This window comes from Pogoniulus pusillus, unplaced genomic scaffold (genome assembly GCF_015220805.1).
Source record: "Pogoniulus pusillus isolate bPogPus1 unplaced genomic scaffold, bPogPus1.pri scaffold_158_arrow_ctg1, whole genome shotgun sequence".
NCBI classification, from domain to species: Eukaryota; Metazoa; Chordata; class Aves; order Piciformes; family Lybiidae; genus Pogoniulus; species Pogoniulus pusillus.
Genome location: NW_026974591.1, coordinates 7,814 through 33,257, shown reverse-complemented (window position 1 = coordinate 33,257; position 25,444 = coordinate 7,814). Strand labels below are relative to the sequence as shown.

General features: G+C 54.3%; 1 protein-coding gene and 1 long non-coding RNA gene across 23 annotated transcripts; both read left to right on the top strand.

Moving 5' to 3' along the window:
* The first annotated feature begins 1,872 nt into the window (after positions 1-1,872).
* LOC135173950 (protein disulfide-isomerase TMX3-like) lies at positions 1,873-24,321 on the top strand. Of its 22 annotated transcripts, XR_010301582.1 has the most exons (8): positions 1,873-1,965; positions 4,107-4,229; positions 4,594-4,690; positions 5,656-5,747; positions 7,215-7,281; positions 8,622-8,734; positions 9,627-9,756; positions 10,544-10,802. XR_010301582.1 is itself a non-coding variant. In XM_064141167.1 (6 exons), the coding sequence occupies exons 1-6, from the start codon at positions 8,226-8,228 to the stop codon at positions 17,550-17,552; spliced, it is 489 nt and encodes a 162-aa protein (XP_063997237.1). In that variant the 5' UTR covers positions 7,862-8,225; the 3' UTR covers positions 17,553-17,570. The 22 variants fall into 22 exon arrangements, 6 of the variants coding, with proteins under 6 accessions (XP_063997237.1, XP_063997236.1, XP_063997238.1 ...); XR_010301580.1 differs by lacking the exon at positions 4,594-4,690 and having other exon boundaries at positions 1,877-1,965; XR_010301581.1 differs by lacking the exons at positions 1,873-1,965; positions 4,594-4,690 and adding an exon at positions 2,969-2,983.
* Positions 17,598-19,366, top strand: LOC135173953 (uncharacterized). Its single transcript, XR_010301595.1, has 2 exons — positions 17,598-17,688; positions 18,392-19,366. It is a non-coding gene; the product is annotated as an uncharacterized LOC135173953 (long non-coding RNA).
* Positions 24,322-25,444: the final 1,123 nt, after the last annotated feature.

The window sequence follows — 25,444 nt, the reverse complement described above, 5'->3', positions numbered from 1 at the left end:
GGCTAGTGTGAAGTGTCTCTGGAACGAGGTCCTTGTGGTCCCTTCTGACCCTGACTGATTCTAGGATTCCAGCAAGCAGCTTTTGCCTTAAAAACCCCTGAGGTCACTGCAGCACCTCTCTATGGAATAAAAGAAAGGGATTTTGCTGCACTGCTGAGAACTGTTTCCAGCTCTGAGCCTTTGTTGTTGTGGTTGTTTTTGGTTCGTGTTTATAAACAGCAGTAGCTAAGCAATCCTCTCTGAGCTATGGACCAGAATCTGCTGCATCCTGTGCAAAAAGCAGATCCCAGTGTGATCTGGTGCAGCTGTAGCACTTCCTAACTGCTAGGTTTAGGAGGAGGGCATGTGTCTCAGTCGTTTCTGAGCTGTGATAGCAATGAGGTGTCTGCTTAAGTCTTGAACCTCTGCCACGTGCTGCCACGTTCACCAGATCTTTCTCCCGGCTTCAGGGAGAGAAGGAGTGTCCAGCTCCCAGAGTGGGTGTCAGAAGCGATGTGAAGTGAAAGGGGTTTGGTGAGGTCATGTAGGAAGTTGTGTGAGGGAATCTGGCAGTTTGGTTTTTGATTTCTTCAGTCTCTAAAGTTTTTCTTGGAGCAGCTTCACTGCAATCCTTTTAAATGCACAGAGTATCAGCACAGGCCCTTTTAGACAGTCCTCCAGCTTTGCTGCAGGTCCCTTTCAGACACTGCCGTGTAGCTCGAAGCTCTGCCTTCTCTTCTGCAGCATCAACAGCCCCAGTTCTTTCAGTCCTGCTTCCCAGGAGAGGTGCTGCAGTCCTCTGCTCATCTTTGTGGCCCTCATCTGGCAGAAGAGCTGTGTTTTTCCTCTAGCTCCTGCAGAACAGCCTTAATTCTGGTGTCAGCAGCTCCCCCTGTGTCTCCTCTGCTGTCTCTAAATCCCTCAAGAGTAGATCAAGAAAGTCCTGAGTAGCCCCAGCTGGAGTTGAGAGCTGTCCCTATAAACTGAGTGTGTAGGAGTGGCAGAGCGTGGGCTGTGCCTTGCGTGCGGTGTGCTGTTGGCAAAGCCAATAGGCAGAGCGGTGCTGGGCTGAAGGCGCTGCCCCCGGCCGGGCGCAGAGGCGCTCTCGGTTGTCTGTGCTGCCCCCCCGTGTTTGGTCGTGGGTACTGCAGTTGTGTAGCGGCTGCGGTGTGGCGCCGGTGCTGAGTGCTGCCACCGTGTGTTTCCTTGTCCACACTGCAGTTCCTCAGCCGCGGCGGTCCCCGTTCTCCTGCCTCGTCTCTAAAGGCCGTGCATGATTGAAGTGTCTGAAAGCTGAGGGGAGGGGAGGAGAGGAGGGGAAGGTGAGGGGTGGGAGGGAGAGCTGAGAACTGGTTTGGATTTGTGAGGATTCGAGAGAGGAGTTAAAAGTGGCGCGCTCGGGGGGGGCGGGCCGGCGCTTGGGGGGGCGGGCCGCTAGGGCTCCGTAGTCGGACGCATGCGCCAGTGGGAGCGGGGCGGAGCATCGCGGGTGGAGCCGCAGGGAGCGGCAGTGACGCTGAGCCGGCTGCAATGGAATGGCCGCGAGCACAGAGCGGCAAGCAGGCAGGCAGGCAGGGTCTTTCGGAGCCAGTCTGCGCCGCGACTAGGCGGGGGGTGCGGTGCGCAAATGGAGGACGCACGCGTCTCCGCCGCGCCCGGGGGCGTACGCAAATTGCGTACGCGTGTCTGCCGCGCCTAGGTGCCGTTTTGCGCAGAGAGAGCGGCCGCGGCAGACACACTCAAGATGTCGACCGCGGGGAGCCACACTCAAGATGGCAGCCGTGCCAAAGCGGCCTTCCCATTGGCTGGCCGTGACGCACTCAATATGGCGGACACGCGCGCACAAGCGGGCTTCCTATTGGCTGCCGGGACGCACAGCTCTGGCCGTCGCGGGCGCCACAGTCAAGATGGCGGCCGCGCGGAAGCTGCCTGCCTGTGAGCTGCCGTGACACGCGGAGCCCTAACCAGGCTCCCTCTTTTGGTGCTGTGAGTATGAATTGCATATCTGTCACCTTAATTTTGTTCCATCGTGCATGACTTGACTTTCCAGCTCCTGGGGACTGGCTGTCAGGGTGACTGATAGTAAACAATCTTCTTCTTTGCTGCTTGAAAGGTAGGAATAAGGAGCACAGTGTAGCACTGTGTTCTAATGAACTCTTGCATCCTCTCGTGCCCTCTGTATGCTGCACTGGGGATCTTAGGTGTCCCTGGATTGGATTATTGTGATATGTGAAGTGAGCCCACCACTGTCTCTGAGTGTTAGTGACTCTAGGTGTGGTGTTTTGTTGTTTTTTTCCCCCAAAGCTGTAATTTATAGCTTAGGGAAGAAATGCTCTGTTGCACTGATAGTCAGAACAAGCTTTGCTAAGTGACAGGTTCGGATGGTAACAGTGGTTTTACACAGCACACTGCCCCTCTTCAGTGTTTCCCTTTCATTGCTCATTGGGCTTTTAGAGAGCAAAAAATTGCTTTGCCTACTTTTGTACTGAGACTTTTTACCTTGATGGGAAAGGGTTTTGTTGCACTCCTTTTTTCTGTCGTTACTGTTCTTTTCCTCTGTCTGTTCTGGTGAAGGTTAAGAGGGATAATTTTTCATGGATAGAATTGCTTCAGTTTTCAACGGATGAATTGAATGCATGAGTTTAGACTCGTTGTTCTTTTTGGATAGTTTCCTGTCTTCAGCCATTATCCAAAGATGCCCTCAAAAGAACTTGCAGTAGAGCTGCCAGCGCCCTGCAATCGGCAATCCTTAGACCAGGAGCTCTATCGTCATTCTCAGAAGCTGTTGGCATTTGTGATAGGCCTCTTGATATTTGTGTGCAATATCCCATCCCTTTCTGTCTCTTTTGTATGCATTTTCCTGGAGGGTGCATCCATTATGGTGGTGTTTCCCTTGTCGAGATGAATGCAATGTAAAAAGATGCCTCAGCTTCGTAGAGCTGTGAAGAAAGAAACTTAGACTGGACTGTGTGCTACTGGTTGATAAAGAAATCCATGATGGCTGGTAAAGTGTTGAAGAAGTCTAAAGCCTTACCACACTACTTGCACCTCAGACATTCTCCTGTAGCTCAATCTTGCAAGTACTTGACAGAGTTGCTTTTGAGTCAGGTCCTCTTGTTGTAGGAGATGGAATAGGAAAGGAACAGACTGCTAATAGAGAAAGAATTGTGAGAGGTATTTTCCCTTGGCTCCTCTGTTGCTTTGTTGCATATTTGCACAAGGCAGTTTAGTTGTTGGGAAATGTAACTGGCCTGGTAGAGCAAGTCCCTGCCCAGCTTTTTTGTTAGGAAGGAGTTCTTCCCCATAAGGGTGATGAGTCTGTGGGCTGGATTGCTGAGGGAGGTGGTCGAAGCCCTGTCCCAAGAGGTGTTTGAGGCCAGGCTGGATGAGGCTTTAGGTAGCCTGATCTAGTGTGAGGTGTCCCTGCCCATGGCAGGGGGGTTGGAACTAGATGATCCTTGTGGTGTGTTCCAACTCTAACTCATTCTGTGCTTGTGCTAGAGGAAATAAGAAACTGAAGGCTAGCCAGGAAAATAAGCTGTGATGTTGTCCACGTGTGGTTCTTGACCAGTAGCATTGCCAGTGGGCCAACAAAGATTGAGCAATGCAGACTGAAAGGCTTTGGATCATTAAAACACTAAGACAATGGGGTTTATTATGTGGAGTTCCAGGAGTAGTAGACTGATTACAACCATTTGCTTTCTGAAAAAGACTCTGCATGCTTCTGTGCTAAACAGACAGAAGTCTTGGCTGGTACAAGAAGATGACACAGTGGTGGTCAGTTTCTTTACTATGCAGTAGCATCTTGAAGCCGTTGGCTCTGTGTGTGCATGTGTGCAGGTAAAACGTGTGTTTACTTGTCCGTGCATATATACATGCCCAGAGGCACATAGCCCTTCTGTCAGGTGAGAGATTCTGGAGAAATGATCTTTGCTCTGATGCCTAAAATGACAGTCCTGTAGAATCCATCTTTTCCTGGGCGTGTTTGGGTTTGCCAAAGGCTGAGTGTTCTGCCATTCTTGTCCAGCCATCACTTTTTGTATTGAATGTTTCATTTCTTCTTCCGTGGGGGGGATATTTTAACCAATATTTTGTATTTCTTTACCCTGTCACTTGAACTTTTGTAGGATGATGACAGAGTCTGCATGGACTTGAATAGAATTCAGAAGGGTGCTGTGGCTGTTTGTGCCATCGATGCATCTGGCTGCTTCACAGCAGAGGTGGCTGACTTGGCTGGACAGTATGTGAAGGTTAGTGGTCTTGGAGAAAGTAAAACACTGCTTTTATTCAGGGCAACATTTTCAATGGCATAAGTCTTCTTTCCCTTAATAGCTTGGTCTTCAAGGTGTCTTTGAGCTCTGGAAGAAGCCTAATGTATTTTAACCTTTGCAGCAGGGTTTCAGTGAGTTTATTACAGTATCTGAAAAAGAGAGGCTTTGACATGGGATTAGTACTGTGTATCTGGTAGTGAAAGGGAAGAGCAGCATCTCCATTCTGTATCTACTGCAGAATGAGTTTCCCTTTGCTTGTTCCTTATGGAAATGTAATGCATGAAGCCTCCAGGCAAGTATGCAGAGGCCTCTCTTCACCTCTGGATGACTTCTGCTTTTCCAGATGTGGTCATCAAGCTTGTGCCAGCCAGGTAGTGTAACACGACTTGTCAGAGGAGAGAAATCCACTCATTTTCCCTACTTGTGGGATGTGTTGCAATGTGAATATACTTGCCAATAGAGGCAGGAGAATCCCTGTAAAAGAAACCAACAGGAACTCCAGACTACTGCAGACACGGGCAGAAAGGAGTTCCTGTTTAGCGCTGTGTGCAAAGACAACAAATAGTTGTTTGGTTGGTTTCCTGCTGCTGCAGTTTGACAGCAGAGCATGTTCCTGTAAACACAATTTGCTTGAATAAGGCTTTAAAATCTTGTGTTGCATTTCAACTCAAAGAGCTGTCATTGCTAAGGCAAATAAGAGAGCACTGGAGGCTACGTGTTTAGCTTTTGCTCATGGGAATCTGAACTTAAGACTCTTGGAAAATATTCTAATGCTGAATTCTTCCAACAGTCATTTGTGGTTTTCTTTTTATCCCTCAATGTCACGTTGACACTCGTTCAATAGATGGCCTTTGATTTAACATTCAGCTTTTGATTGAACGTTCAGCAATTTGATTTACCATTCCCTTCCAGTTTAGAATCTCACTGCTGGTCAGTTAGTGAGGTACTGTCAAATAGGCTTCCACTTCAGTAGCTGTATTCACAGCAGAGGAACGTGCTGTAGTGAGACCTAAACGTGAGGCTAAGAAGCACCATGTGACTTGCTGCCACAGAATCAGAAGACTCAATCAAAGTTTGAAGTTCTCATTTAATAATAAATTGTGTCTTATGTTAGTGCTACAGAAAGTCTGCGTTTGGTACACAGCTGTGTGTGAGCTGGGGGCAAGGAAGGACTGTTGATGAATGCCAAGGTTTGAGAGCAAGCAGCTTTATTAGTGAAGTGTTAGAGTGCCTCTGCAGTAAGTGCATCCATTGTATAGTAGTTTTTTTGGATTGTTTGATGTGTAAATACTGGTTTATGATAGAGGTTGTCTTGATTTGAGTATTGGAGATGATTCCTGTACTTCTTTACTAAAATAATGGAATTTGTATTTTGAGGAAAAAAATGTTTGTTCTGTCTTTTTAGGATGCAGATAAGAACATCACTAAAGTACTGAAAGAGAAAGGCAGACTGGTTCACAGCAGTAGTTTTAAGCACAGCTCTCCTTTCTGCTGGAGGTAAGGAGACATGCATATGCTCTAAGACTGAAGATTCTGAGTAGTTCTTCAGATTTGTTTCCTCTCTCTTCTCTTCTGCCATAGATCTGGTTCATATAAATGTAATGCTGATTTTTTTCTCTGTGATGGTTACAGATGTATTTCTGTAGTTTGAATTTCTTGTCCTTTAGGGTTACATATACTATTTACTGTCTACCACTTGAAGATGGCTGTACTAAGTCTAACAAAAAGAGCAGCCTTTTTTCTGTGCAGATAAGTACTGAGTGTTAGAAAAGGGTATTTGGATAGCCTTTGAATGAGACAAGTATGGAACAGAATGTGTTGCAATGTTTGTGTTCAAATTTGCCACGTTTTGGATAAAGTAGGTAAGTTATAGCTGTTAGCATAGCTACCTCTTTTTAACCTTGTCAAGTCAGTTCTTTCTTTGGAGTCTGGTAGAGTCCAGTAGCTTCTCATGTCTGCATTGTTGATTAGAAGCAGTTAGCATTTACCTGCTGCAGTGGGTAGTACGTGTAAGCCCTGAATGTTCTTCTGCACAGTCATTACTGAGTGGAGCTTGCAAACAACAGTGATGTCTCTGACCAGAAATAGCAGTTGGCATGTTTACTGTATCTGTGGGAGCTTCTTAGAAATACTTGGCTTTGTCAACTAGAAATGCAGAATGAGCCCTGGCAAAGCAGATAGGTGATTGGGCACAGTGGCTTGCCAGGAATCTTCCAATCTTCTTTGTCAGACTGGGAATTCTACAGAGGCTGAAGAGCTCCTCCATGTACAAGTCTCCATGGGCCTTTGGACATGACAAATACAGGCTAGACGTGAAGCTTCTTTTCATTAGTGTCCTCTCTGGTTTTAAAGGTGTACAATTGGTATTGCAAAGATGAGTTGAAAACAGATCAAGTTGAAAAAAGGAAGCTGAGTTATTTTTCAGTAGGTATATTGTATTAAACTGTTACAAGTAAAGCTAGTTTTCATGCCAGCTGGAGCTTCCCACTAATCACCTCTAGAATCCTAGAATCAGTCAGGGTTGGAAGGGACCACAGGGATCATCTAGTTGCAACCCCTCTGCGATGGGCAGAGACACCCTGCCCTAGAGCAGGCTGTCCAGAGCCTCATCCAACCTGGCCTTAAACATCTCCAGGGATGAGGTCTCAACCACCTCCCTGGGCAACCCATTCCAGGCTCTCACCACTCTCCTGCTGAGCAACTTCTTCCTCACATCCAGTCTGAATCTTCCCCACTTCCAGCTTTGCTCCATTGCCCCTAGTCCTGTCCCTACGTGGTAGCCTAAAAAGTCTCTGCCCAGCTTTTTTGCAGGCCCCCTTCAGCTACTGGAAGGTCACAATAAGAATAACAGAAAATAATGGGGAAAACTGTACTTGAATGAGTGACATTTCCACATTTGAATGTTGCTGGTGTCTTTCAAAGTCTTTTCATCTTCCCTGGACTAACTGAAAACACCTCTTTCAGTATGTGACCTTGCCTGAGTTGCCTGCTGTTGTGGTCTTCAAAGATGGAGCGTCCTTTGTTTCTGATGGTAAGTAAAAGTGGATATTTGCCATATCATGGAATCAGCCAGGCTGGAAGAGACCTCCAAGATCATCCAGTCCAACCTAGCACCCAGCCCTAACCAATCAACTGGACCCTGGCACTAAATGCCTAACAACCAGCCTATAGCTCTCTTGGCACAACTTGAGACTGTGTCCCCTTGTTCTGGTGCTGGCTACCTGGCAGCAGAGCCCAATCCCAGCTGGCTACAGCCTCCCTGCAGGCAGCTGCAGACAGCAGTGAGCTCTGCCCCGAGCCTCCTCTGCTGCAGGCTGCACACCCCCAGCTCCCTCAGCCTCTCCTCATAGGGTTTGTGCTCCAGGCCCCTCCCCAGCCTTGCTGCCCTTCTCCAAACACCTTCCAGCACCTCAACAGCTCTCTGCAATGGAGGAGCCCACAACTGGACATAGTACTCAAGGGGTGGCCTGAGCAGTGCTGAGCGCAAGGGCAGAAGAACCTCCCTTGTCCTGCTGCCCACACTGCTCCTGAGCCAGCCCAGGATGCCGTTGGCTCTGCTGCCCACCTGGGCACACTCCTGCCTCAGCTTCAGCTCCTCTCTGCCAGCACCCCCAGGGCCCTCTCTGCCTGGCTGCTCTCAGCCCCTCTGTCCCCAGCCTGCAGTGCTGCTCAGGGTTGTTGTGGCCAAAGTGCAGAACCCTGCCCTTGGCCTTGTTCAATTTCATGCCTCTATTAAATTTGACCTCTGTTACATTAACTTCTCTATTACAGCTGTAACTTAGGTTTTCCTTAGTTAACTCTGCAGGGCATTAGGCATATTCAAAGTTATGTCAGTTTGTAACTGGGGCTGTAAAGAATGGTTATGCATTGCCTGTGCTTCTGATTTCAGGAGAGTCCCATTTCATTCTTGATGCTTTCTTTAAGAGAGGCATACAACTGAGCTCCCTCAGAGAAGCAGCATGAAGTGCATGAAGGATGCTGGCTGCACTCAGTACAGACAAGGCACATTGGAGTAGGTTAACAAGATGCTTGACATTTGCCCTTAATGGTCATTGTCTTCAAATGCATCATTCGGGAGTGAAGTTGCTTGGCATTTGCAGTTGACTACTTCTTCTCTGGCCTTTGGAGTGAAGGAAGGGAAAAACCAGAGTTGAACACGTCAGCTCTGTAAGTTTTCTCTGGGTGATCAAAGCATGCACAAAATCCTGTGCTTGTGCTCTTGAAGATTCTAGGAGCTTCCCGGGGACTCAGGGAGCACAAGTTCTGGATTTCTGTGGGCTGTCTCTAGATGAACACCTGAGTGCAGTGAATCTAAAAGCAGCTGTCTCTCATTTGAAGTTAAAGTGATGTGATTGATCTGGTGCTTTATAGGTGCCAAAAAGGAGAGCTTCTTCACCTGCTTCTCCGGTGCAAGCTCTTCTGTCTGTCTGCTGAGATGTTTCTGCCTGTTTCTCTGGCAGAGAAGTGTTTGCTTTTTGGGCTGGGTAAGTAGGAGATTTGTTTTGTTGATTTGCTTTGTTTTGTCGCTGAATACTTGGTGCAGCTGGCCTCAGATGCTGTTTCTTCACAAAGGACACACTACTGTGTGATTGGTGGGCATAGAAGCAGTAATTGCTGACAGAAGCACGCTTGTGAACTTGGCTGTAAATTCATGAACAGGCATTACAGTGTTTCTGTCTCTGCAAGCCAAAGTACTCTCATGCTGAAGAACTTCTTCCTCAGATCCACTCTGAGCAGCCCTGCTCTCCCTCAGCTTCAAACCATTCCCCTTGCCCTGTCTTTAGACACCCTTATGGAAAAAGTCCCTCTGCAGCCTTCCTGCTGCTGGTTCCCTTCAGGTACTGGGAGGTAGCTTTAAAGTCTCCCTGGAGTCTTGTCCCCTTCAGGCTGAGCAGCCCCAGCTCCCTCAGCCTATCCTCTTAGAAGTGCTCCAGCCCTTGGCTCATCCTCGTGGTCCTGCTCTGAACTGGTTCCAGCAGTTTTTTGTTCTTCAGCTGGACTGTGGCCATGTGGAATGTTTTGGGTTGTGCTTTTGCCTTTGCATGCTGAAAGACTTCCTGTGTTACCTTAGTAGTACGTTTCATGTGCAAGGTTCCTGTCTGTGATCTCTTGCTGCTGGGGAAGTCATGAGCTACCTGTGGGGGTGTGAAATGCAGTAAGCTTCCATCGCGTTGCCTGCACGGATGTGAGGGGACAAAGTACTGCTGAGAAGCTTTTCTGTACCATTCTCTTCCCCCTTCCCCTCTTGCCTTTAAGGGAACACACACAGGGAGAAGCTCACTGAGCGCCCTCTGACATGCTGTAGGAATTCTTTGCTTTGCAGTGTTTTACACTGTGGCTCTTCAAACCTGTAACCCATCTGCTTTCCATTGCCAGCGAGCTGACCATCCGTACTACCGTCGCCTTGAATGCCTCCAACCAGCAGTGTTTGCTGCCAGACAGACACCTGGAGAAGACAGAGGACATGGTTAAGTTCATGGAGGATATCTTGGATGGTGCTGCTGAAGTAAGTCTTTGTTGTGGCTTGAGATATATTGGTTGGTGTTTGGTTTTTCCCCCCTTAGCTGCGGTGGCTCCGATTGTTACGCCGTGTGATTTATCTTCCTGTCCTGGCTGTCTTCCCGTGTTGGGTGCTGGCAGTGAATACGTGGTGAGGAGTGCTTGGGGTGTGCCATCCTTTGCTGTTCTCACTGTGGGAACTCCAAGAGCCATGGAATGGGTGCGTTATGAGTGATGCACAATTAATAACCAATATTAATGTTGGTATCCAGGCAAAGGTTGTTAATAACTACAACCAACCTGTTTCTTATCATTCAGTCTCTGCAGAAAGCTTATTGACAAGGTTCAAAGCACACAGCTGGGGTATTTGTACACTTAGAATCATGGAATCAGCCAGGTTGGAAGAGACCTCCAAGCTCATCCAGCCCAACCTAGCCCCAGCCCTCTCCAGTCAGCTAGGCCATGGCACTAAGTGCCTCATCCAGGCTTTTCTTGAGCAGCTGCAGGGACGGCGACTCCCTAGGCAGCCTCTGTGGTCTGAGAGTAGAGCAGCAACTTGCTGTTAGTTTGCTGTGATGGTCTCAAACAACTGTGGGAGAGTTTGGCATGAGCCTGTTGGAATGCTTAGCCTTACTGGAGGAGCTGGGAGTGTCTGGGCAGCATGAAATGCAAGAGCAATTGCTTTTCACTTCCTTCTTAAGGGACTTAAGGGTTGGGAGGTCTGAAGAATGAACTGTTGGGATCATAACTGAAAAGTGTCAGCAGTTTTGACATGGTTCCATTTGACATTGCAGGCACAGGCTGGTGATGGACTTCTGCAACGAAGCAAGAGAGTCATCTATGAGGCCAAGGCTGCTGTAATGGTAGAGTTTATTGCTTATTCAGTGAGGTGATGCTCTTGTCAGTCAAGAAGGACTTAGTTGCAGAGGCTTTAGAAATGCTTTGATGCAAGCTTGTTGCTATGCTGTGCCTAGTGTATCTATTGTCACTATTTATAACTAGGCTTAAGCCAAATGAACTTCTTGATTAAAACAGCCAATCATGTCTGCCACAGTTCTAACTGTTCCACCTGCAGGAATGTCACATTTTTCACTCTGCTGTTAGTCTGACATATTTTAAGGGAGAGAATCATGAAAATCCAACCTCTTTTCCTTGAGCTTTTTGCCATCGCTTCAGAGGTTCTTTTGTGTTCTGAGCAATGTTTTGGTTTCAGTCTGTTCCAGTCCTCTGTCAGGCTCACAGCCAAGAAATCTCTGCTCCTGGTGAGGCGGAGCAGCTTCTGTCTGTTGTTACTTGTCCTAGTGCTGAGCACCACCAAGCAGCAGCTGGCACCTTAGTGCTGACCCCTGCCCCTCGGAAATGTATAGACGTTAAGGAGATCCCTCCCCTTCGCGCTCTCCCCCCCACCCCCCCCCTCCTCGTCGCGCGCTCTCCCCCCCACCCCCCCCTCCTCGTCGCGCGCTCTCCCCCCCACCCCCCCCTCCTCGTCGCGCGCTCTCCCCCCCACCCCCCCTCCTCGTCGCGCGCTCTCCCCCCCACCCCCCCCTCCTCGTCGCGCGCTCTCCCCCCCACCCCCCCTCCTCGTCGCGCGCTCTCCCCCCCACCCCCCCTCCTCGTCGCGCGCTCGTCGCGCGCTCTCCCCCCCCACCCCCCCTCCTCGTCGCGCGCTCTCCCCCCCCACCCCCCCTCCTCGTCGCTCTCTCCCCCCCCACCCCCTCCTCGTCGCTCTCTCCCCCCCACAATAACGAGAGCCACACCAGAGGCCAGAGCTGTACTGTCTCAGCAAAGGGCAAAGGAAGCAACGAGATGCTCTAGGGACTCTGACTCTTGCTGCCAGGCTGCAACAAGAGGAAGGCAGATTCTGGCCCCCAACAGGTGAAAACAAGAGAGGAGCAAGGCAGGAAGCAGAAAAGCAAACCTATCTCATGAAGGAAACAGCACAACTTCAAGCACAGCTTTAAGCACAGCATACCAAGGAGGAACAGAAATCCCAAGCAGAGCAAAGGGGAGGAGTGGCTTAGAGAAAAGCAAAAGCACCCCACAAAGCACACAGCCAAAACACCACCCCACAAAGGACACAGCCAACCTATCCCTGCAAAGGGGAGCAGCCAAAGGCTTCTGCCTCTCCTGGAGCAGCTTAAAAAAAGGGGAGGTCAATTGAAGTCTCCTCTCACCCCAGCTGTGGCCACTTGGCCCTCCCTGCTCAGTGCCCTTTATAAGCAGAGCAGGAGGAGCCCAGCCCCAAGCTGGGCCCATTGCTGGCCAAGGGATCCTCTGCCTGGCATCACGGGTGAGCACCGGGTGTGTGGTGGAGGGTTTCAAAGGCCGGGGGGCCTGGCTGGCCCCCCCGCTAGCGAGGGCTACCTTAGGGCTGGGCTACTGACCCACTGCAACATCCACCTTAGCTCACGGGTGCTAAGTCTGTGTTGCTACTGAGGCTGAGGTTTCTCTAGGAGGTTGGATCCTCGAAGGTTTTGTTCTGGGTTCTGCGATGGAGGCAAAGATGGAGCAGGAGCACCAACTGGAGCTGGTAACAGATCAGCAGCAGCAGCTGGTAATGGAACGGGTAATGGAGCAGAAGCTGGTAATGTAGAGTGGAGAGGAGGAGGAGGAAAGCAGCAGAGACTGCCCGGGGGAAGGCAAAGAGTGGGGGCAGGACGGCAGGGGCTGCCCGGGGAAAGGTGGAGGGGCTGCGGCAGGAGGGCAGGGAAGAGGTACAGAGCTTTTAGATGCTGAGCTTCAACAGAAAGACCTCATGGAAAAGAAAAGAGACTAACTTGTTTAGCAAAAGTACTCTCTGGAATTTCCCAAATGGCTTATTTATTGAAGGGAGTCATTTGTTGGTCATTGTCATCACGAGAGGTCCCTTCCAACCTAAACCATTCAATGAAGTCTTTTATCAGTCTTTTATAGGATTAGTGACAGTGGGGAATGTTTGCTTGCTATGGGATGAGGGAGCTGTTTCCTAAATGGAATGTTCATTAGTTCTTTAGCACCTGAAAATGTTGGCAGGCTACTTGATAAACCTCCTGGAACACAGGGGCCTGTTGAATTGTTTTCCCAGTGCCTGAACAACTTACAGTGCTGTAATGGGTTAACCTCCTGTTTCCCTCCAACACAGAAGTGAGGCAAAAGTAACACAGCCAAGGAAAAACCCTCTGGGTTGAGATCAAGAGGTAAATACAAAATGAGATCCTGCAGTGCACAATTACCTTAGCCTGTTTCTGTTTGCAGAAAGCAGGAGTCGGCCACCTGCCACCCATCCCCTCCTGACCCCAACCCCAGAAACCCAAAGCAGCACTTGGCACAGGAGGTCTCTCGTGTTGCAGTCTCACCTTCAAGCCCTGGAATACTTTGCTTCAGCCAGCAGCATGGGGTTGGATACCAACAGCAGAGTCGACTTAACCTGTGACTAAGTGAACTTTAAGTTTTCTGACTCCACAGTAGAACTTGATAAAGAAAGATGTGAATGGAAGCAGGCTCTGACTGCTCTGTGTAACTGATGAGAAGCTTTCTGAAGGAGGTGAATTTGTTTTACAGCCTTTCACTCAGCTGGTTACAGATCTTCAAGGTAGCTGCTGGTGCAGTGTCTGCTGGAGACTGTTAGCCACTCTGAAGGAGGGAGTTAGTGGAGCATCATAGGAACATGTAGAGAGATTGGTCAGGAAAAGGCATTTGTGTTACCCTTTTTAGTCATTTGAGTCACTTTTATTGTAATCCCATGCCTGAGAGCAGGACTCCTTTGTGTCCAGGGTTAAAATCTTCAAGGAGAAACAGTGCCAAGGCTCTGAATTGATTTGGAATTGGTGCTGCTAGTTACAGTGTAGGACAGTTAAGGCAGTCCTATGTTTTGTGATTTGTCTGTTTTCCTACCATTCTAGTTTTGGCTCAGGCTGGTGTGAAGTGTCTCTGGATCGAGGTCCTTGTGGTCCCTTCTGACCCTGACTGATTCTATGATTCCAGCAAGCAGCTTTTGACTTAAAAACCCCTGAGGTCACTGCAGCACCTCTCTATGGAATAAAAGAAAGGGATTTTGCTGCACTGCTGAGAACTGTTTCCAGCTCTGAGCCTTTGTTTTTGTGGTTGTTTTTGGTTCGTGTTTATAAACAGCAGTAGCTAAGCAATCCTCTCTGAGCTATGGACCAGAATCTGCTGCATCCTGTGCCAGAAGCAGATCCCAGTGTGATCTGGTGCAGCTGTAGCACTTCCTAACTGCTAGGTTTAGGAGGAGGGCATGTGTCTCAGTCGTTTCTGAGCTGTGATAGCAATGAGGTGTCTGCTTAAGTCTTGAACCTCTGCCACGTGCTGCCACGTTCACCAGATCTTTCTCCCGGCCTCAGGGAGAGAAGGAGTGTCCAGCTCCCAGAGTGGGTGTCAGAAGCGATGTGAAGTGAAAGGGGTTTGGTGAGGTCATGTAGGAAGTTGTGTGAGGGAATCTGGCAGTTTGGTTTTTGATTTCTTCAGTCTCTAAAGTTTTTCTTGGAGCAGCTTCACTGCAATCCTTTTAAATGCACAGAGTATCAGCACAGGCCCTTTTAGACAGTCCTCCAGCTTTGCTGCAGGTCCCTTTCAGATACTGCAGCGTAGCTCGAAGCTCTGCCTTCTCTTCTGCAGCCTCCACAGCCCCAGTTGAAAGCTGAGGGGAGGGGAGGAGAGGAGGGGAAGGTGAGAGGTGGGAAGGAGAGCTGAGAACTGGTTTGGATTTGTAAGTATTGGAGTGAGGAGTTGAAGGCGGCAGACGGGGGGGCGGGCCGGCGCTCGGGGGGGCGGGCCGGCGCTCGGGGGGGCGGGCCGGCGCTCGGGCTCCGCAGTCGGACGCATGCCCTAGTGGGAGCGGGGCGGAGCATCGCGGGCGGAGCCGCAGGGAGCGGCAGTGGCGCTGAGCAGGCTGCAGCGGAGTGGCGGCGAGCACAGAGCGGCAGGCAGGCGGGCAGGGCGTTTCGGGCCAGAGGGAAGCCTCCCGCGTTCCCCGGCAGAGCTGCGTTCTTTGTCTCTCGCAGCAGAGGAGTTTGGGCAGGTGAGTTGCTCGGCAGCGGCGCCGCATCTGAGACGCGTTTTAGCGCAGCTGCCGTAAGTAGCCTTTGCGGTGCTGTCTGCACGTGTGCGGGGGTCTGGAGGCATCTGTAGGTACCCTTAGGGGCCTGGAGGACTCTCTGGAAGTCTGTGGAGCTCTCTGGGTGTCTGTGGAGGTGGTTAGGGGTCTGTAGAGGTGTCTGTGGTGCTGTAGGTGTCTCAAAAGGCTGTGAAGGTCTTGAGGTGCCTTGCAAAGGTCTCGAGGTGTCTGTAGAGGTCTGTAGGGGTCTGCAGGGCTCTATGGAAAGGTCGGGAGGGGTCCCTAGAGGTCTCTAGGAGGCTGGAGGGGTGTGCAAGTGTCTGTAGCATTCAGCAGGTGTGTGGAGGTTTCTGTTCTGGGCCCGCAGGTGTCTGCAGGCATCTTGTAAAGGTCTGCAGGGGTCTGTGGAGCTCTGTCAGGCATCTGTTAAGTGTCTGCAGGAATCCATTGAAGGTGTGGAGGGGGCTGCAGGGCTCTGCAGAGGAGGCTGTGGCTGTGTGTAGAGGTCTTAGGGGTGTGAAGAGTTTGCAGGGGTCTGTAAGGGTCTGCAGAGCCCTTGGTAAGGTCTGAAATTGTCTGTAGGCGTCTGGAGATGTCTCTAGGGGTCTGCAGGGGTCTGCTGCTGCAGGAGGAGTGGGCTGGTGGAGCCACGCCCCCCGGGCTGCGGAGCCACGCCCCCTCCCTGGCCTTTCTTGCCTGGCTCTGGTTGCTGCCTCTTTCTTTGCATAGCCACACCCCCTGCCCCTTGCTGTCTAGTCCCCGCCCCTTTCTTTCTGAGCCACGCCCCCTTCCCTGTTCTGTGTCTGGTCCCCGCCCCTTTTCCTTAGCCACGCCCCCTCAGCGCAATGCCTAGTCCCCGCCCATCCATAGCCACGCCCTCTCCCCATGCTGTGTCTAGTCCCCGCCCCTCCATAGCCACGCTCCCTCCCCATGCTGTGTCTAGTCCCCGCCCTTTCTGTAGCCACGCCCTCTCCCCCATGCTGTGCCTGGCCCCGCCCCCTTGGCCCCGCCCCCCAGTAACTAATAATATGGTGACAGATTTGGAGCTTCCTTTGGAGGAGGAGTTCAGGAGGTGGCTGCTGATTGGTGGATTGTGGTGGGCGTGGTTTGCCACTTGTTCTGCCTCCCTCATTTGCATACATTTCAATATCAGGCTCTGCCTTTGAGTACCTTGGAGATGTGTTGGGGGTTGGGGAGGGGTTACCGGGAGGGTCAGTAGCTGATTGGTGGATCCTGTGGGGGCTGTGGGCATGGTCACCCCTGTGCCCCGCCCCCTCATTTGCATAAATGAAGGCAGGGTCCACCTGGCGGAGTTTGGTGCTTTCTGGGGGGGGGGGGGGGAACTGGTTAGGACGGGGAGGGTCAGCAGCTGATTGGTGCATCCTCTGGCGTGGGCGGGGCCTGCCCTTGCCCCGCCCCTCCGAAGCGCTCCATGGTCTCCAGCACAGCCCCAGCAGCTCCAGGAAGGAGGAGACCTCCCCCCGCAGGCCTCCAGCCCCCCAGGAGACCCAGAGCCTGCGGGAGGAGGGCTCAGGGACCCCCAGACCCTCCCAGGGACCCCCAGACCCTCCTAGGAACCTCTCAGGGACCCTCAGACCCACCCAGGGACACACAGACCCTCCTAGGGACCACCCAGGGACCCGCAGACCTGCCCACTGGCCTCCCAGAGACCCCCACTCACCTCCTTGTATGCCCCCACTAATCCCCCAGCCCCTCCCCGTCCCCTCCCAGCGCTCTCCAGTGCCCACTCAGGCCCTCAGCTTGTCCCCGCAGCACTGCAGCCTGGCCTGGGGGTGCTGCTGAGGCCTCCCCTCGGGCCGGGCTGGGGGCTGCAGGCCTAGGCCCAGCGCCCTCAGTGCCACCTGTGCCAGGCCATCAGGCAGCGGCAGCAGCACCTCCCTGGCAGGGCAGGTCAAGGAGCTTTGGGGGAGGGACCCCAGCACCCCCCAGCGTCCCCCCAGTCCCCTCCCACTGCTCCCAGTCCCCCCCAGGCACTCCTGGGACTCTCTACGGCACCCACAGACCCTTCCCCTCCCCCCCAGCCACCTCTGACCCCCGTCAAAACCTCACCCGGGGACCCCCATGACACCCCCAGACCCTCCCTCGGCTCCACTGCCCCCCTCCCCCCAGCCACCTCGGACCCTTCCCAAGGCGCCCCCAAACCCCCCCAACCCCGGGGCCGCCTACAACACCCCCAGACCCTCCCCCTACCCTCTTCAGCCACTTTGGACCCCCCCAAAATCCCCCTGCGACCCCCCCAAGCACCCCTGGCAACCACTGACTCATCTCCAGACGCTCGCCCCCCCCAGCCACCTCATCCCCCCCCGGGGACTCCTCAAACTCCCCTGGGGCCCCCCCGAAGCCCCTCTGGGACTCTCCAAAACCCCCCAGCCCCTTCCCCCACTCCCCCCCGAGCCCTCTCGGACCCCTCCCGGGACCCCCCAACTCCGCCTAAGACCCCCCCGGGGCTGAGTACAGCCGCAGCAGCTCGCTCCACGCCGCCATCTTGCCTCCGTGCCGTCACTTCCGGCTGGCAGGCGACGCTCTGGGCTCTCCTCTCGCTGGTCAAAGCCGCTCTAGGCCTCCGAGGTCCTCCAGGCGCCACTGCGAGCGGCTCTGGGCCAAAGCAATGACTGTGCTCAGCTGCAGGGATGGATTTGCCTGCACTCAAGCTGCTGCTGCCAGAGCCCCTCCGTGTCAATCTGTGCTGCCGTTGGGTTCTGCAGCTCTCTCCAGCAAGCATGGCATGAGCTGAAGGAGCAGCAGGTGCAGCATGGCCGTTCCCCAGGCAGCAGGAGGTTTCAGCCCAGCACCAGCTCATGCGGGAGGAGCAGATGCTGAGGAACATCCCCCACGAGACGCAGGTGGCCAAAGAGGCTGGGTCAGGTAAGGCTTTGTGTGGAGTTTGTGCTCCTTCTGGCAGTCAGTTGCACAGGTTCTGAGGAGTAGAAGCATGGAGTGGTTGCTGTTGGAGAAGAGCTTCCAAATCATCCAGGGCAGCCCTTAAGGCAGCACTGCCAGGTCACCCCCAAAGCATGTCCCTGAGCAGCACAGCTGTAGGACTTTTCCTCCCTCCAGGTAGCTGCAGCCAGCAGTGAGGTCACTGATCAGACTCTGTGCTCAGAGCAGAGCTGCTGCAGCCCTCTCAGCATCTTGGTGGCCTCCTCTGCACTGGCTCCAACACTTCCATGTCCTTCTTGTGCTGGGGGCTCCAGAACTGCCCCCAGGACTGCAGATGGGGTGTGAGGAGAGCAGAGGCAAGGGGCAGAATCCCCTCCCTTGCCCTGCTGCCCACACTGCTCTTGCTGGAGCCCAGCACAGGGTTGCTGTCTGGGCTGCACTCACACTGCAGGCTCCTCTTGAGCTTTGCATCAGCCCAGAGCCCCAGGGCCTGTTCCTCAGGGCTGCTCTCAGCCGTTCCCCATCCAGCCTGGAGTTGTGCTTGGGATTGTGCCCACCCAGGTGCAGGACCTTGCACTTGGCCTTGATGAATGCCATGAGGTTGGCCTGGGCGCACCTCTGCAGCCTGCCCAGTTTGTAACTGGGGCTGTAAAGAATGGTTATGCATTGCCTGTGCTTCTGATTTCAGGAGAGTCCCATTTCATTCTTGATGCTTTCTTTAAGAGAGGCATACAACTGAGCTCCCTCAGAGAAGCAGCATGAAGTGCATGAAGGATGCTGGCTGCACTCAGTACAGACAAGGCACATTGGAGTAGGTTAACAAGATGCTTGACATTTGCCCTTAATGGTCATTGTCTTCAAATGCATCATTCGGGAGTTAAGTTGCTTGGCATTTGCAGTTGACTACTTCTTCTCTGGCCTTTGGAGTGAAGGAAGGGAAAAACCAGAGTTGAACACGTCAGCTCTGTAAGTTTTCTCTGGGTGATCAAAGCATGCACAAAATCCTGTGCTTGTGCTCTGGAAGATTGTAGGAGCTTCCCGGGGACTCAGGGAGCACAAGTTCTGATAAAGAAAGATGTGAATGGAAGCAGGCTCTTACTCCTCTGTGTAACTGATGAGAAGCTTTCTGAAGGAGGTGAATTTGTTTTACAGCCCTTCACTCAGCTGGTTACAGATCTTCAAGGTAGCTGCTGGTGCAGTGTCTCTTGGAGACTGTTAGCCACTCTGAAGGAGGGAGTTAGTGGAGCATCATAGGAACATGTAGAGAGATTGGTCAGGAAAAGGCATTTGTGTTACCCTTTTTAGTCATTTGAGTCACTTTTATTGTAATCCCATGCCTGAGAGCAGGACTCCTTTGTGTCCAGGGTTAAAATCTTCAAGGAGAAACAGTGCCAAGGCTCTGAATTGATTGGGACTTGGTGCTGCTAGTTACAGTGTAGGACAGTTAAGGCAGTCCTGTGTTTTGTGATTTGCCTTTTTTCCTACCGTTCTAGTTTTGGCTCGGGCTAGTGTGAAGTGTCTCTGGAACGAGGTCCTTGTGGTCCCTTCTGACCCTGACTGATTCTGTGATTCCAGCAAGCAGCTTTTGCCTTAAAAACCCCTGAGGTCACTGCAGCACCTCTCTATGGAATAAAAGAAAGGGATTTTGCTGCACTGCTGAGAACTGTTTCCAGCTCTGAGCCTTTGTTGTTGTGGTTGTTTTTGGTTCGTGTTTATAAACAGCAGTAGCTAAGCAATCCTCTCTGAGCTATGGACCAGAATCTGCTGCATCCTGTGCAAGAAGCAGATCCCAGTGTGATCTGGTGCAGCTGTAGCACTTCCTAACTGCTAGGTTTGGGAGGAGGGCATGTGTCTCAGTCGTTTCTGAGCTGTGGTAGCAATCAGGTGTCTGCTTAAGTCTTGAACCTCTGCCACGTGCTGCCACGTTCACCAGATCTTTCTCCCGGCATCAGGGAGAGAAGGAGTGTCCAGCTCCCAGAGTGGGTGTCAGAAGCGATGTGAAGTGAAAGGGGTTTGGTGAGGTCATGTAGAAAGTTTTGTGAGGGAATCTGGCAGTTTGGTTTTTGATTTCTTCAGTCTCTAAAGTTTTTCATCTGAGACCGTAAGTAGCCTTTGCGGCGCTGTCTGCACGTGTGCGGGGGTCTGGGGGCATCTGTAGGTACCCTTAGGGGCCTGGAGGGCTCTCTGGGTGTCTGTGGAGCTCTCTGGGTGTCTGTGGAGGTGGTTAGGGGTCTGTAGAGGTGTCTGTGGTGCTGTAGGTGTCTCAAAAGGCTGTGAAGGTCTTGAGGTGCCTTGCAAAGGTCTCGAGGTGTCTGTAGGGGTCTGCATGGTTCTCTGGCAGTCTGTAGAGGTCTGTGGGGGTCTCTAGGGGCCTCTTAAAGACATGCAGGGGTCTGTAGGGCTTTATGGAAAGGTCGGGAGGGGTCCCTAGAGGTCTCTAGGAGGCTGGAGGGGTGTGCAAGTGTCTGTAGCATTCAGCAGGTGTGTGGAGGTTTCTGTTCTGGGCCCGCAGGTGTCTGCAGGCATCTTGTAAAGGTCTGCAGGGGTCTGTGGAGCTCTGTCAGGCATCTGTTAAGTGTCTGCAGGAATCCATTGAAGGTGTGGAGGGGGCTGCAGGGCTCTGCAGAGGAGGCTGTGGCTGTGTGTAGAGGTCTTAGGGGTGTGAAGAGTTTGCAGGGGTCTGTAAGGGTCTGCAGAGGCCTTGGAAAGGTCTGAAGTTGTCTGTAGGAGTCTGGAGATGTCTCTAGGGCACTGCAGGGCTCTGCAGGGGTCTGCTGCTGCGGGAGGAGTGGGCTGGCGGAGCCACGCCCCCCGGGCTGCGGAGCCACGCCCCCTCCCTGGCCTTTCTTGCCTGGCTCTGGTTGCTGCCTCCTTATTTGCATAGCCACACCCCCGTCTCCTTGCTGTCTAGTCCCCGCCCCTTTCTTTCTGAGCCACGCCCCCTCAGTGCAATGCCTATTCCCCGCCCCCTCCATGGCCACGCCCTCTTCCCATGCTGTGTGTAGTCCCCGCCCTTTCTGTAGCCACGCCCTCTCCCCCTTGCTGTGCCTGGCCCCGCCCCCTCGGCCACGCCCCCGCCCCACAGTTACCAATAGAATGGTGGCAGATTTGGAGCTTCCTTTGGAGGAGGAGTTCAGGAGGTGGCTGCTGATTGGTGGATTGTCGTGGGCGTGGTTTGCCACTTGTTCTGCCTCCCTCATTTGCATACATTTCAATATCAGGCTCTGCCTTTGAGTACCTTGGAGATGTGTTGGGGGTTGGGGAGGGGTTACTGGGAGGGTCAGCAGCTGATTTGTGGATCCTGTGGGGGCTGTGGGCATGGTCACCCCTGTGCCCCGCCCCCTCATTAGCATAAATGAAGGCAGGGTCCACCTGGCGGAGTTTGGTGCTTTATTGGGGGGAAGGAACTGGTTAGCAGCTGATTGGTGCGTCCTCTGGCATGGGCGGGGCCTGCCCCTGCCCCGCCCCTCCGAAGCGGCCGATGGTCTCCAGCACAGCCCCAGCAGCTCCAGGAAGGAGGAGACCTCCCCCCGCAGGCCTCCAGCCCCCCGGGAGACCCAGAGCCTGCGGGGGGAGGGCTCAGGGAACCCCGGGACCTCCCAGGGACCCCCAGACCCTCCTCGGGACCTCCCAGGGACCCGCAGACCCTCCCACTGGCCTCCCAGAGACCCCCACTCACCTCCTTGTATGCCCCCACTAATCCCCCAGCCCCTCCCCGTCCCCGCCCTGCACCCCCCAGTGCCCACTCAGGCCCTCAGCTTGTCCCCGCAGCACTGCAGCCTGGCCTGGGGGCGCTGCTGAGGCCCTCACCAAATCGCCACCGCTCGCCGCAGCCTGTCAGTGGCCATCTGCAAGCTGGCACTGCCCTCACCGAGTGGGCACTGATCTCACCAAGATGGCATTGAACGCGACGGGTTGGAGGGGACCTTATCAATATGGCGCCGAGCGCGACGGACTGGAAGCGACCTCACCAATATGGCGTTCAGCGCGACGGGTTGGTGTGACTTCACCAATATGCGCCGACCCAGGCGGCCTGGATGTGACCTCCCTAATATGGCGATGAGCACGACAGGCTGAATGTGACCTTACTGAGATGGCGCCGAGCGCGACGGTCTCGCTGTGACATCATCAATAGGGCGCCACAACGCCGCAAGCCGGCGGTGACCTTACCAATATGGTGCCCAAAGCTGCCGTCTTGGCGATGCCTTCACCAGGTCGCCATCGCTCGCCACAGCCTGGCAGTGACTCTCTGCAAGCTGACGCTGCCCTCACGGAGTTGACGTTAAGCTCACCAAGTTGGCACCGAGCGGCGGCAAGCCGGCGGTGACCTCACCAATATGGCGCCGAGCGCTAAGCTCTGCAAGAGACCTCACTAATATGGCGACAAGCGCGATAGGCTGAATGTGACCTTACCAAGATGGCGCCGAGCGCGACGGTCTCGCTGTGACCTCATCAATGCGGCGCCGAAACACCGCAAGCCGGTGGTGACCTTAACAATATGGCGCTGCGGGCTGCCGCTGCAGGCAGCAATCTGACACTGGCCGCGGCCAGCTGGCAATGCCCTCACCGAGTTGGCACTGCACACGGCAGGCTGACAATGCCCTCACTGAGTCGCCACCACTCGCCGCAGAGTTGCAGTGACCCTCTGCAAGCTGTCACTACTCTCACCGAGTTGTAGTGACCTCACCAAGATGGCGCCAAGAGCGACGGACTTGCTGTGACTTCATCAATACGGCGCCGAGCGCCACGAGTTGGCTCTGGCCTCATCCATACGGCGCCGAAACTCCGCAAGCCGGCGGTGACCTCACCAATACGGCGCTCAACGCCGCGGTCCTGGCGCTGCCCGCAGCAAGCTGGCAATGCCCTCACCGAGTCGCCACGGCTCACCGCAGGCTGGCAGTGACCCTCTGCAAGCTGGCACCGCCCCCCGTGAGCTGGCGCTGCCCGCTCCTAGGCTGGCAGTGCCCTCACCACGACGGCGCCGCCGGCAGCGCAGGCTCGGCGGTGACCTCACCAAGATGGCGCCGACGTCCCGCCTGCGACGCTGACCTCACCAAGGTGGCTCCGGGGGCGGTTCCCGCCGACCCCTCCCCTCTCGCATGCACAGAGCGCTCAGGCCTGGCCGCAGGGAGGGGCGCAGGGGACAGAGCCACTCTGAAGGCTGCCCGGGGGGCGTCTGGGCCCTGGAGGTGGTGAGTGGGGGTCGGAGAGGAGGGGGAGAGGTCTGTGTGGGGTGGGGGTCGCCGTTGGGGGGGGCGGTGGTCAGTGGGGGGAGGGCTTGGAGCGTCCCCAGCGGCCTGGAGGGGACAGGGAGGGGAGGAGGGGGAGGGGCAGGGACACATACCCGGGGGGGGGGGGAGGGGGCAAGGGCCTGGATTTGGGGGGGGGGGGGTCCGGGAGGCCGTGGGGGAGGTCCTGAGGGGTCAAAGTTGGGGGCGAGGCCGCGGGGCCTGGGCCTGGGGGGGGTGGGAGAGGCTGAGGCCTGCTGGGTCGGGGGAGAGGCCTGGGAGGGGTTTGGGGGTCCCTGGGGGGGACAACCTGGGGAAGGATTTGGGGGGCCTTATGGGGAGGCCCGTGGGAGAGATTTGGGAGGGGTTCTGGGGGTCTCTAGAAGGTTCTGGGGCTGTGCTAGAGGCTTCTGGGCTCATCTGCAGTGAGCCTGGGGGCCCTCAAAAGGGTCTGGGGACAGGTAAAATGGGCCTGGGGTCATGCAGCAGGGTTCAGGGGCATCAGAAGGGGCATTGTGGGCATCTAAGTTGGCCTGGGGTCCTCTGGAGGTTGCCTCCCTCTTTCTGTCTCTGTTGTTTGTGCCTGGGTGAGAGTTCTCTGCTGTGTTTGTTCTCTCTTTTTGCAGGGAGCTGAACTGCTTTGCCCCAGCCCAGCTGCAGATCTGCACTCAGCCTCAGCCCCAAGCCCTGGCAGGGTGGGATGCTTTGGTACCAGGCCGTGGAGCTGTTTGAAATGCAATTGCTGCTTGCAGCTGGTTCAGAAATGGATTTCCTGTGGCTGTGGGGGCAGAAATGTCTCTGTGGTGAGTTGGTGTCAAGTGCCAGCCTTGCTTAAAGCCTTCTCTTAGGCCTTTCAGTGTGCTGATGGTTGCAGAGGAGAAGCTCAGGGTGTGAGGGAGTGAAAACTGAAGGGGGTGTTCAGGTGTGGGGAGAGGCCTCTGCCCTGGAGAGGCTGCTGGGCAGTGCTGCTGCAGCTAAGGTCTCCCTCGGGGAGCTGTTCCCCTCTGGGGCACTCTGGGGGCACTGTGCAGGAGGTGGCAGCCAGAAGGCAGAGCTGCCTGGGCCTCGTTGCTGTGCTGGCCAAAGCAGGTCACTTGTGCAGCTGTGCCACTTGCTGCTCAGGGCTGTGCTTGGGCAGAGAGGCAGCTGTGCCAGCAGCCTGTGCCGCAGTGCAGTTGGTGCTGGTGCAGTGGAGCCTTTGCAGCTTGGCTCTGGGCTGATGGCAGTGGAGCCCCAGAGGCAGCGGTGCCAGGGCAGCTCAGCAGGGGCTGGGCTAGGGGCCGAGGCTGTGCTGCCTGCAGAGGCTTTTGTGTGCCTGTGTCGGGGTGGATTTCACATCCTTTTACTGCTGGGATGTGCTCCTGCTGCTGCCTTTCTGCTGCCCGGCTGGGAGGGGTCCAGAGGGACTGGGAGACACCAGGAGGGGTTGGGAGGAGACTGGGAGGGCATTGGGATGGAGTGGGAAGGGATGCATGAGGGCCTGGGAGGGAATGTGAGTGACTGGGAGGGGAATGGGTAGAGCTGAAGGGGGTTGGGAAGAAATGGGAGAGGACTGGAAGGGACTGGGACTGAGAGAGACTGGGATGGACTGGGGAGGGGCTGGGAGGGAAATGGGATGGAGGAGGAAAGGACAGGAATGGGAATGAAGGCAATTGGGAAGGAACTAGGAGAGGACAGGGCCAGACTGGGAGGGATTGGGATGGATTCAGTGGAAGTGGGAGAGACTGGGATTGGGAGGAGACTGGGAGGGCATTGGGATTGAGTGGGAGGAGTGGGATGGACTGGGAAGGGCCTGTGAGGGGATTTGGAGGGACTGATGGGAACTGGGAGTGGAATGGGAGGGACTGGGAAGGGACTTGGAGAGGCTGAGAGAGACTGAGGCAGACTGGGAGGTGTTTGGGAGGCAGTGAGAGGGATTCAGTGGAAGTGAGAGTGACTGGGAGGGATTGGGAGGAGAGGGAGGGGTCTGGGAAGGCATCAGGGATGGCCTGAAGAGATTGGGATGGGGAAGGCCTGGGAGGTAGTGGGAGGGGACTGGGAAGGGGCTGGGAGGGGAATTGGAGGGACTGGGAGAGAGTGATAGGGGATTGGGAGTTACTGAGGGGACTGGAAGGAGACTGGGATATACTGGGAGATAGTGGAATGGACAGGGAGGGATTGTGAGGGGCTGGGTGGGACTGGAAGGGGACTGGGAAGGACTGAGAGAGACTGGGCTGGACTGAGAGGGGACTGGACTGGCAATGGGAGGGAGTGGGAAGGCATCTGGAAGGGATCAGAAGGAATTGGAAGAGCCTGAGAGGGAATTTGGCATGGGAGGGTATTGGGAAAGGCTCTGGGGGGATTGCAAGAGACTGGGATGGACTGGGAAGGAGTGGGATGGGCTGGAATGGGAGTGAGAGGTGTGAGGGAGGGGAATGGGACTGGGAGGTCCTGGGATGGGACAGGAAGGGGAATGGGAGGGACTGATGGGAACAGGGAGAGGAATGGGATGGACTTGGAGGGACTGGGAAAGG